This window comes from Anguilla anguilla, chromosome 13, assembly GCF_013347855.1.
Source record: "Anguilla anguilla isolate fAngAng1 chromosome 13, fAngAng1.pri, whole genome shotgun sequence".
NCBI lineage: Eukaryota > Metazoa > Chordata > Actinopteri > Anguilliformes > Anguillidae > Anguilla > Anguilla anguilla.
Window position 1 is genome coordinate 1,468,643 of NC_049213.1, and position 12,386 is coordinate 1,481,028.

Genomic DNA, 12,386 nt, shown 5'->3' on the forward strand with positions numbered 1-12,386 from the left:
GTTTTACAATGGTCCAACCCTCAATCACAGCACAACAGAGGCTTGGATTCAACCAACCTTTATACTTAACCCTAACCCCTAAATAAATGCTGTAACATAAATCCCAATATAATGTTGATTACATTCTTCACAAACATAGTTTGGTGATTTTATACCAAATTATGTTTGCATGAAATAAAAAATAAAAGTTTGGTATAGTTTTATACCAAAATGAACCAGTAACTGTGTTCAAAAAAGAGAAACGGCCTCTCTCCTTTGCTCTCATGCTTAGCGATTTCAGTGAGTGCTCCTGTGTGTGAGGCTCGATTTCAGGGAGTGCTTGAGTGTGTGTGTGTGGGTGGAGCTCGATTCCAGCGAGAGCTCGAGTGGGCGGGGCTCACCCATGATGGACACGTCGTACTCGATCTGGAACAGGGCCTCCTGGCCGCACTGGGTGAGCACGGTCAGGGCATCGGCATGGCTAGCGCTGTGCAGGGGCACCCCGTCCACACTCAGGAGACGGTCACCCACTTTCAGAGTGCCCTCTCTGTGGGGGAGAGGGAGAGAGAGAGGAAGGGAGGGAGGGAGAGAGGGAGAGAGAGAGAGAGAGGGAGGTAGTGAGGGAGAGACAGAGGGAGAGAGAAGAGAGAGAGAGGAAAACGGAGGGATGAAGGGAGAGAGGGAAGGAAGAGGGAAAGGGAGGGAGGGACAGGGAAGGAGAGAGAGGGAAAAGGGAAAAGGAGGGAGGAACAGGGAGGGAGAGAGGGAGGGAAGAGGGAAAGGAAGGGATCCCAATCACACTATAAATCAATCACACAGTCAATAACATAACTCCCCACCCCCTATTTAATATTAATCAGTACCATGCACCATAATTCCCTGCCACTTCTTTAATAATAATCTTTAATATTAATCAGTAGCATGTGGTGTAATTGCCAACCCCCCTCTTTAATATTTATGATTAATCAGTAATGTAACACCCTCCCTTTCCCTCACTGGCCCAGAGACAGCATCAGTGGGGCCCATTAGGGGATTGTGATGTGCGCAAGGCTCAGGTAAAACAGGCTCCAGCAGGAAGTGCTGGGGAACTGAAGAGAGAGACTCTTAGGGGTCCATCTGCTTTTCAGGGGTATTTGACCAGCCTTCATCTGGCTCCAGAGCTGTAGAAAGAGGCAGACTGCTGTGTTCCTGTGTAACCCTGACTGCGTAATCCCAACTGTGTAACCCCGACTGTGTAATCCCAACTGCGTAATCTCAACTGTGTAACCCCGACTGTGTAATCCTGACGGTGTAACCCTGACTGTGTAAATCCGACTGCGTAATCCCAACTGTGTAACCCCGACTGTGTAATCCCAACTGCGTAATCTCAATTGTGTAACCCCGACTGTGTAATCCTGACGGTGTAACCCTGACTGTGTAAATCCGACTGCGTAATCCCAATTGTGTAATCCCAACTCTGTAATCCCAATTGTGTAACCCCGACTGTGTAATCCTGACTGTGTAACCCTGACATTGTAATCCTGACTGCGTAACCCTGACTGTGTAACCCTGATTGTGTAATCACGACTGTGCAACCCCGACTGTGTAATCTGGACTGTGTAACCCCAACTGTGTAACCCTGATTGTGTAACCCCGACTGTGTAATCCTGACTGTGTAATTTCAACTGCAACACACCAGGAAAATGGCTGGAGACAGGTCTGGCTGTGTGACCCTGATGCATGTAGAGCTGGATGTGGTTCGGGGGGAGCAGCGCTAGCCGATGTTAGTTGTAACTCTGACACTCTAGACACTAACGCGCCTATTGGGGTTTGGGCCCCACGGGCGCAGGGGAGGGTAAATCAGCGAACCGGCGCATTCCGTCCTGTTTTCCGTGGCCTGTCACGTCTCCGTTCAGACCCATGAGAATGATTTGAAAAACACGCTACCTCCATGGGGGGTGAGGTTGTGAAGTCTCACCCTCCGATCGTTGGTGGCTACAGTTTGTTTGTTACCTGTCAGCAGGGCCTCCTGGTCGCACATATGTCACCACTAGGGGGCGCGACTTGTGCCAGTCTTCATGAGACCCCCCTGAAAGATGGCAAACACACACCTCAGCTCCACGTCCTGTGCCACCATACTCACAGAAACTGGTGCGAACAGTCTATGCTCAGGACTCAGTCAACTCAATATTACTTCCAAACTAGGATGAAAAATTATGAGTAATAAAAGTTATTTTTCACATTAAATCACCGATTACAGCACCACTATGCGGACAAACTGAAAGCTTTTTACAAGTACACTACTCTGAGCCAAGGTGAATACTATACTCTCAGAGGAGAAGTAGAAATTTAAGCGGAAAAGAAAATAAAAAGTTTAATAGGTAAGAGAAGAACTGGTAGCATGATAATGAATTCATTATAAATTGTGTTTGCTTTGCTTGCCTACCATGGAAATGGACTCACAAAAGGTTTGAAAAGAAAAAAATTACAAGTGAAGTTACGGACAAAGAAGACATAATCCAGACCACTGGATATATTTGATATTTCTATGCATACTTCTGTAAAACATCACTTGCTTCCAAAAAGTGAGGGTATATTTTATTGTGAGTAATTGTTACTCGCTTCCTTTAAAACACCATCTTTTACTGAAACAAAATTATTTAAAAAACGTGTGATTCTGACATTGACTTTTTTTATGTTTTATGTGTATGTCCGGGTTTAAGCAGTCATGGTGTTGATGAACATTTAGGGATAGCTCACGTTCTGGAGTTTAAATTAATACTGTTAATATTCCAGTTCTACTGAATTTGATTCACCCAGACAGAGCCACCAGTTCACCTTCCATCTTCGACCTCTCAACCTCTATCTTTCGCAAGTGCCCATCTGTAAATTCAGGCATGAATGAATAACATTCAGCAATGTAGCTGAAACGGTCTTCCGTTGCAGTGTCAGACATAATAGTAGCTTCAATTTTAATTTGTAAGCAGCTTAAGGTAATGATAAACAAAGACAGGAGCTTGCAACATGTATTAACTGAGAATGGGAAAAAAGTTATTCAACATACTTAGGCCATCCCTACTCCAAACATATAAAAATGATAAGGTTAAAGACATGTTCCATGAAGTTTACAGTTATTATTTAGTTATTTGTGAGAGAAACACACTATTTCATATATTTATCAAACATGCACTGATAGTATAACAATGGCTAATATGAAATGCCACAACAATTGTTTGATAACTATACGAAACTGGGCATGTGTGCATGTGTTTGTGTGTATTTCTGTAAATATATAGAATATCTTTCACTGCATGCAAAAAAATGTCAGGGCAATCAAAAACATACATAAACAAATAAAACTGAAGAAACTCCAGAAAGTGTATCTCTTTAAGAGAATGCAAACCTGTGGTGCTTACCTCGCATGACAAAGCCAAAACTGTTGCCTTCCTTGTGCAAACATATCTCGATTGTCTTGGAAATAACACCTGAGGTACTGTCTGGTGCTGGCAAGAACACAGACAGAGGTGATGTCACTGCCTCATTAAATCACAGGGGTTTACTGGGTCTTTTTCACAAGACAGAGAACAGGGGAAATGAATGGACAGAGGAGCAAACACATTTATTCTGGAAGGTCAGCCGAATGCAGAAAGCTTGTAAACTTGAAAGGTCTGGTACAAAGACACCCTATTCACAGACACACACACACACAAACATGCACACATACACACACACACATGCATGCACGCACGCATACAGGCACACACACACACAGGCACAAACACATGCATGCACCCACGTACGCACACAAACACACACAGACACGCATGCATGCACATGCACACAAACACGCACACACACACACACACACCAGTAGTCAGAGCACTTTCCCTGCCAGGTTTACAAGCAAAGTAACTTCAGCATATGAGATGCTTCTGAAATACTTACATAGTATTCTACATAAACATAATCACTAAAACACTTCTGATACCCTGTCTTAATATCACACAGGCAAAAAGCACAATACCCAGTCTAAACAATATTTCACATCTTTCATGCGGTACCAAAACATATTGCCATTTCGGAATATAAATGGATAATGTTGTCAAAGTAATAAGTAAAAAAATAAAAAAAATCTGAAATGACTGGCTTACTTACACAGAACTGACTCTGGAATTACATCCAGCAGAATATTCTGGTGGTGTCTGATTGTCTGATGTTAATTTCTAAAAACCTACTGTAAACATTAAACCACTAAATCCCCTTAGTTTCCTGTCAGCTTAAACCAAGAGACTTTCGCTGTCAAAGGCAAGATGCGTTCCAAGCAGAAACGCTCTTGAGCCCGTATGAAGAAAATTAAAATCACTGCACGTTTCAAAGAATGACTTCATTTATAATTTTTTTTTTACTTTGCCCCATTTTCCCGAACTACTTCCACCATGCAGATTGGTAATGACATTAATTTCATCACAGATTTGTAGGGCTTTGGTCACCCAGAGAACTGCTCCACTCTGCTTTGCAATGCAGTCTAACAGGGCCACGTAAACAAGCCTTGAAATGCCCATAAAATGGCCTCCCTCAACATAATAACAGCACAGCCTGAAGGGGACGTTCATATATGTCATTTCCATCAGTTCATCGCCAGGCACTTGGTGTTTCAGTTAGCAGACTACTTTGTTTGGTGGAAGCATACATTGTCCTCAGTGAGTGCAATGGCAAGCAGAGAAGTGTGCGATGTGCCACTAAGCTAGTTACTGCAGTGAACAGCTGTACTAACACCCCCCGTGCGCATGAATACAGCCTGCCGCAGTGCAAGTAAGGAAGTGCTGCTACAGTGCAAACAAGTATCGAAAATGAACACTAATTTTAAAATCTGGAGTAAAATCGTCTCACAGCTGTTGATTAAATACATTTGTATGTGCTAATTGAGTTTTTATTTGGGGGAAAAGCCACATTTAGAAGGCATTTCAAGGATCCTTTGGCCGAAAAAGCCGGAGTTATCCTTTAAGACCATGAAACACCTGTGTCACACACACCTGCTGAAGCTCCAATAAGCTCTGAGGAACATGTGCTGTGCAGCCCTGCCAACCTATTTTGAGTACCACAATAGTCAGTGTAATGCTTAGTTCACATGCTTTCACACCACTTCGCTTTGCACACGACAGTCTGCAAGAGACACACACACACACACACACACATAAGCCTTTCTTCATAATTCTAGTTTTGACTGTATAAGTGATCAGGCAAAATTGTATCATTTGACCTGATTCTAAAATATCACTGGGCAATATTATGATATACTTGCAAGTCAAAAGTTTGAGTACACCTGCTTAAAACCATTTTTTTCATGATTAATATTTCATTATATGTTATGTGTGCTTATACAAACTGATAACCATAAGTGAATTGCATTCAATTATTTAATAAAAATGGAAATAATTTATTTTGTATATTGTAACATATGTTTTAATTTTCAAGTATTTACAGAAACTTATGTTGTAATGTATATAAAAAGAACTTATGTTGCGATGTAGAACACTGTCAATTATGAATAAAACCAAGTTTCTGTTCATGATTTCCATTTGTATTTAATAATTAAATAATTGAATCAGCTTATATAGGCACGCATCATATAGGGCTAATGAAAAAAAACTATTCAATTGAAAAATTATCTAGGAATGTAGGGCCTTTGTAGCTAGAGGTTTAGCTAAATTATTACATGAAGCTCCTTGGTGGCTAATATCAAAATCATAATTTCACAACGTGCAAAATGCATGGTGCGGAAGTTTTGAGGGGCGGAGGCACGGCCATGCTCCTGATATACTCGTTTGAGTTACTGCAGCTAAATTACTCCATCAGTTATTCAAACCGTAGCCGTCTCGTAACGAGGCTAAATCGTATGCGAGCTACTACTACGGCTAACTATATACACAAATTTATCTCATTGGATATACCCATTGAAATGCATCATCACGTAAAGTTACCGAACATGTTTTAACGTTTTATATGTTAACATTACGGTCACATTTTTGTGCTTGATTATTACTCTCCCACTTCTCATTTTACCTCAGCAATGCAGCGTTACGCCTCGGTGGATAATAATAAAGTACCGCTATGTATCAGTGGCTGTTGAGTGGGTTGGGGATTCTGTAGTTTAAATACTATTCTGTAGTTTAAATACAGAATAAATGTATTGTTATTGTTTTGTATTTATTGATTGTTTTCCATAATTAAATTACAATAATAATTTTTTTTTTAATTACAATATTATTCTTCTTTTTTTTTTTGCATAGTCTCAGTTGGCATTTCGTAACATGCGTATTTTGACCAAGAATTGCGTGGTTGGTACACAAAATGCGTGCAGGTTGGCAGGTCTGGCTGTGAGCCCCCACTGCCCACACTGACAAAACTGCCCCCCCCCCCAAAGCTCAGCTTGGCCCATACACCACAGACCACAAGAGACTTCTACAAACCACTAATGACCATTGCAGACTACTATAGACCAATACAGACTGCTGCTGATGACTCCAAATCACTACAGACCACCACAAACTGATACAAACAACTACAGATCACCACAGATGCTACAGACCACTACAGATCACCATAGATGCTACAGACCACTACAGAAAACCACAGATGCTACAGACCACTAGAGAGTACCACAGATGCTACAGACCACTACAGACCATCACAGGCTGCTACAAACAGCTACAGACCATCACAGACCACTACAGAACACTACAGATTATCGCAAAGTACTATAGAGCACTACAGACCACCACGGATACTACAGACCACTACATACAGCTACAAACCACTACAGGCCACCACAAACTACTACAGACTACCATAGACTACTAGAGACCACTACAGACAACCTCAGACTACTACAGACTACTGCAGACTACCATAGACACCCACAGACCACTACAGGCCAGTACAGACTACCATAGACATCTGCAGACCACAACAGACCAGTACAGGCAAAGTGTTCAACTTCATACCTGAAGGAGGAAGCTCGTACTCCACCTCCAGCACCACCCGCTCCCCCACGTTCTTCAGCAGGCTGATGATCTCATCGTGCCGCAGCTTGGTCAGGTTGATGCCGTTGACAGACTTGATGTAGTCCCCCACGTTCAGCTGGTCACTCCTTGGACAGCGAGATCAGACACAATGTCAAGCATACTGAACACCGTGTTCAGACAACAGACAGCTCTGTGCCTAACGCCGCTGTCTGTTGGCAGCTAAATCTGTGCCTCACCGTCAAATGAGTCTTCTTTCGTTCAGTTCATTGAAAATTTGTTTAAATGTCTTGCAAGAGCAGCCTACCAAATAACCACATGCATTAGTCTCCACCACTCAATTGTATATGTGCTTGCAATATGCTGCATGTTATCTAAAATAGATTTCTGTCGTAGAGGAAGTAATTAAAAAAACTGTAAAGGTAATTAGCAGCAATATTGCAGCAAACCCCATTAAAATACCATATCATAAGCAACAATATTGTATCGAGCCCCATTTCACATTCATTTTACAAGCAAGACTTTAAATACAGCATCGTCTCTTTATTTAATCACTTGTACTGGGCTGATATTCAAGCAAAAAGATGTCACTCTATTGTTCTGGCACAGTCATTTGGTACCCTAAATCTCCAAACGGGGAGTTGTTAATCTCTTGTGTATAATTCTACAGAGAGGAACCATATGCTCATTTAAATACTAATTATCGAACTGCACACTGTTTGTTCTCAATCTCCTTTGGGCTTCCAAAAGTTGGCTCATTACTGTCAGACAAAAAATATATTATTGGCCTGGAACCAGAGCCAACTTGTTCTCCTTTTCTCCCAAGATATGGAACACATTTCAGGACAAAAAACAGACTGATGTTCCAAGGGAATCATGGCTTCAAACGGGGCAAGGTCTGCCCTGGACACATGCTTTCATGGCAGATTAAATACAACTGTGTGCAACTGTAATCAAGCTGATTAGTTAGTTAACACAGTAAAGACGAATGCTAGCATGCAATGATTCAAGGAAAGTGCCTTGAATGTACAGCACAGGCACGTTCTACACAGTCTAGCTCCAACGGGTGAGGGAACCAATTGCCTTGAACCACTTGAGTAGGGCCACAGATTCTGTTCAAGTATTCACTGGCCTTTTTAGCGAACACTTTTCATTGGGCTATGATGACTTATTAACTGAATTAAATAATTAGACACAGGATTTGGCAGGAAGTCCTGAAGCAGTTCTGCCCTTAATTTAATAGGCACAACTTTTCTCAAGTTTTGAAAATTTTCTAGTTTGCTCACATATTTGGCTGATAATAAAAAATAAAAAAAATATTTACTTTTTGTGAGCCCCCCTCTGTTATGCATACATGAACTGCTTCATGTACCCATAAAAGGTACAGATAATGGGAACACAGCATTTATAAACAGGGTCTGATGATTAATGCCACATTTTGCAACCATTTCTCTTTTTAGCATAATACATGTAATATGTAAAAAACGTAATATCAACTGTAATGAAAAAAGAGTAAATAATTACTTTTGTGTTAAACAAGTAATGATCATTTCACCTTCCGATATGAATTAGTTCATGCCTACATGACTGAACGGTCTAACATATCTTATTGTTGGAAATTTTATAATCAGCTTGAACATGTATTTTTTTGTCCAGTATTTTCTGCATAAAATGATAATATTCATACAAAGAAAACCTTTGCTGTTGTGGCCTGTGCACTTTATTTTAAATAACTGATGGTCACATAATGTCATTACCACTTGTGGTCAAGAAGATAACTGTTTTTAATACATTTTTAATGTATATAAAACAACAACAGATGAAAATACAATATTTAAGAGAACTAAACTTCTTCAAGCACAGTGTTTCAATTCTGCATATCTATGTATGAAAGGGATCACATACAAAACGTTGCTATATGGTGTGCTTTCTTTAAATCAGCCAATAGATCATATTAACCATAAGCTTTCACTACATTGCACTGTTACGTTTGGTTAAGAAACTTCAGAAAAACTGATTCATATTCACACACTGCAGTTTTAGCACACAGCAATGTACGCACTTGCACTTTAAATTTAAACTTGGTTAAATTTCAGTAAGACTCGATTGCGTTTGCCTCTGTGTTTCAGGGCCCGAGACCAGCCGTTGGGCCACAGCACCTCCCAGCGCCAGTCATTTCCAAGGGGCAGGGATTAATTGGCGGCGCTTTCACTGTCATCTCAAATGGAATTTAATTACAGGCTGCCGAGTTACTGCTTAAACTTTATAAAGTTTCAAAATCAAATCCGTGAGCATCCCCATCTCTGGGCGGTATACACTGATCTTTTCTTCCCGTGACCCTTGTGAGCTCAGCCAGATAGCGGCTCTGGCGCTAGCCCGCAGACAGAGGCTACGTGCCGTAGAGCTGCAGTGTATGGCTTCCATCAGGCAACCCATGAAGAACAGAGGACATAAACATGAAAGGGAGGACCAGGCATGCCACCATCACAGATCCAATACAAAGTCCAGGCAGTACAGACAGAGGGATAAATATTTAAGCTGATCGGTTTGTCTGGTCGTAAGTTATTTTTGTCACTGTTTGGGAATTATTTGTAATGGTACTGTGTGATAGACTGGCTTGCTGTTTATTGCTTAAACATGCCAGGGCCAATGCATGACTAATGTCGTACAATAGACATAATCATGTGATGAGGACTAGATATTGGTGTGTCTGCAGGGTATGTTTAGATCTGAATTCTGTGTGTTCTCCCAGTCAGATGAGTTGGTAGATAGTGTTAATAGCCATGTTAAAACATACTGGGACACTGTTGCTCTAGTTAAAACTAAAGTAATGGCAATCAAATGTAGACCACCGTGGAAACATGCTGATGAAAAAATTCTGAACAAAATTGGAGCACTACGGAACTACGAGTTGAGATCTTTAAATAGCTTCTCGTATGCTACCACAAAGCTGTTAAACACACTAACAGTGATGTCTGCATTTATATTGAAAAATTGAGCACTTTTCATCAAGTTGATGCTGAGATCCAACTGGAAGAAATTCTGCACACAAAATCAACATTCTGCACAGTGAATCCTACTCCTACCAATGCTTTTTAGCACCTTATCTGGTGAGGGTCTCCAAACTGTGCACCTTTTACTACTCAGGGATTTTTCAAGATGGCCTAAAAACAGGTATTACCAAGCCATTACTGAAAAACTCCAACCTCAATACTTCTATTTTAGATCATATCAGACCAATGCAAACCTCCCTTTTCTTGGTAAATTACTTGAAAAGACTTGCCAATTCAGCCAATATCTCTCTGGTAACAACATACTTGAGAAGGCTCAGGATTTAAGTCCCACCGTAGTACAGACTTCACTAATTAAGGTATTAATGTCCTTCAGCTAAATGCAGATGCTGGTAATATCAACGTGCTGATTATTTTGGATTTGGAGTGCAGCTTTTACAACCGTTACAACTGTTTGAATCTTATTTTACAAACAGAAAAATGTTTTAGACTTTTGGTAATTCCATGTCAGGATAAGCTACATTGCTTGACCAAAGGTATCTGGACACCCCGTGGTCTGGGGCTCTTTTACATGGTTTGGGCTAGGCCTCTAAGTTCTAGAGAAGGCAAATCTTAATGCTACAGTATACAATCACATTCTAGATGATTCTGTGCTTCCCCAACAGTTTGGGGGAGGCCCTTTCCTGTTTCAGCATGACAATGTCCCAGGGTACACAACAAAGTCCATATAGAAATGTTTTTGTGAAGAACGGTGTGGAAGAACTTGAATGGCCTACACAGAGCCCTGACCTCAACCCCATCCAACACCTTTCGGATCAGTTGGAAAGCCAACAGCGAGCCAGGCCTAATCGCCAAATCAGCACCTGACCTCACTAATGCTCTTCTTGCTGAATGGAAGCAAATCCCTGCAGCAATGCTCCAACATCTAGTATAAAGCCCTCCCAGAAGAGTGGAGGTTTTTCTAGCAGCAAAGGGTGAACCAACTCCATACTAATGCCCAATATTTTGTATTAGATGTTGGATGTCAGGTGCCCACATACTTTTGGCCATGTAGTGTAGGATTACTTGGGTGGAGCCACAGGGTCCAATCCTGGGCCCCTTATTATTATTACTGCATGTTCCCTCTAGCTGACAGCATGTTTAAATGGTGTGATTTTCCATGATCTTTCTGACGATACTCAACTGTATTTATATGTTATGCCTAGGAGAAGCTCTAAACTAAATGTTTGTTGCATTAAAAAAAACACGGGATGTAGCTACATTTACTTCAGTTGAATGAAAATAAAATGGAAGATATTTTAATTGCTTCCAAGGAGAACCATTGTGTTTGGATCCAATCTCTAAATGCTGGACTCCGAGGTTAGAAAACTGGAGATAATCTTAGACTTGGAGCTAAGCATGAAATCACATATTAAACAAATCAAAATGTGTCTCTTTATATCACCTCAGAAAAACAGCAAAAGTAATGTAATTCTTATCCCCGTTCGATGCTGAGAAAATTACCCATGTTTTTATATTATCTAGGCTGGATTATTGCAAGGCTTTCTCATCTGGCCTCCAAAATGATGCCGTTAGAAAATTACAGATTTAATTCCCAGAATGCAGCAGCAGCCAGAGTGCTGACAGGGACAAAGAACTCGGAACACTTTATTTTGTACTTATATCTCTGAACTTGCTTCCGGTTAGTTTAAGGACAGATTTTTAAAACTTTATTTTTGATTCTTAAAGGCAAACACGGGATGGGACCTGAGAACATAACAGACATGCTGGTGCCTTACGCACCCGAGAGAACACTCAGAGCCAGATCAGAGCCAGCCCTAGGGTTCTGGGGGCCCTGAACAGGAATGTTGCCGTGGCCCCAGAGTGCTCCAGCATAAATCACACCCAGCGCTTAACGGCTGAATTGAGTGGCCCAGGGACGGCAGAGGCCCTTGGCTCCTGCGCAGTGTTTACGCCAGGGGCCCGCTCGGACTCAGCCACAGCTGCACTCCTATCCGCCCCAAAGACCTACCTTAAGAGCAGAACTTTTTCAGTTTTACGCCCTCAAAATCTGGAACATTCTCCCACAGTAGACTGGAGATTCACCCCCAGTTCCACCTTTGCAGGATGGCATTTCACTGAGCTGCTTTATCAGCTGCTGTCTTGTATTCATTTTTATGTTTGCGTTTTCCTTCTTTTCTGTTTTCGGAAAGCCCAGTTGTACAGTGGTGCTCCTAACTGGACCCCCAGCTGTTGATCTGGGAGAGCACAGACAAGCTTGTGAGATGGCTTGCACAGTGTCGGAGGACAATGCTTACGGCTCTATTTTAGCCATCTTAGCGGATTGTCTAAAGCACATTGCACAAGTGCATTTAGAGCATGTTCAAATCCACTTTTGCTCGTTAAACGGCGGATG

The 12,386-nt window shown here is 41.5% G+C and overlaps 1 protein-coding gene across 12 annotated transcripts in view; it reads right to left on the minus strand.

The window, feature by feature from the left end:
• grip2b (glutamate receptor interacting protein 2b) overlaps positions 1-12,386 on the minus strand; it is a 363,734-nt gene that overhangs the window by 61,482 nt on the left and 289,866 nt on the right. For all 12 annotated transcript variants that reach the window (XM_035389243.1, XM_035389239.1, XM_035389238.1 and 9 more), the window contains exons 4-7: positions 6,963-7,108; positions 3,375-3,461; positions 1,972-2,047; positions 381-526 (exon numbers count right to left, since the gene is read on the minus strand). In XM_035389243.1, coding sequence (XP_035245134.1) covers positions 381-526; positions 1,972-2,047; positions 3,375-3,461; positions 6,963-7,108 — 455 coding nt within the window. The remainder of the gene's footprint in view (positions 1-380; positions 527-1,971; positions 2,048-3,374; positions 3,462-6,962; positions 7,109-12,386) is intronic.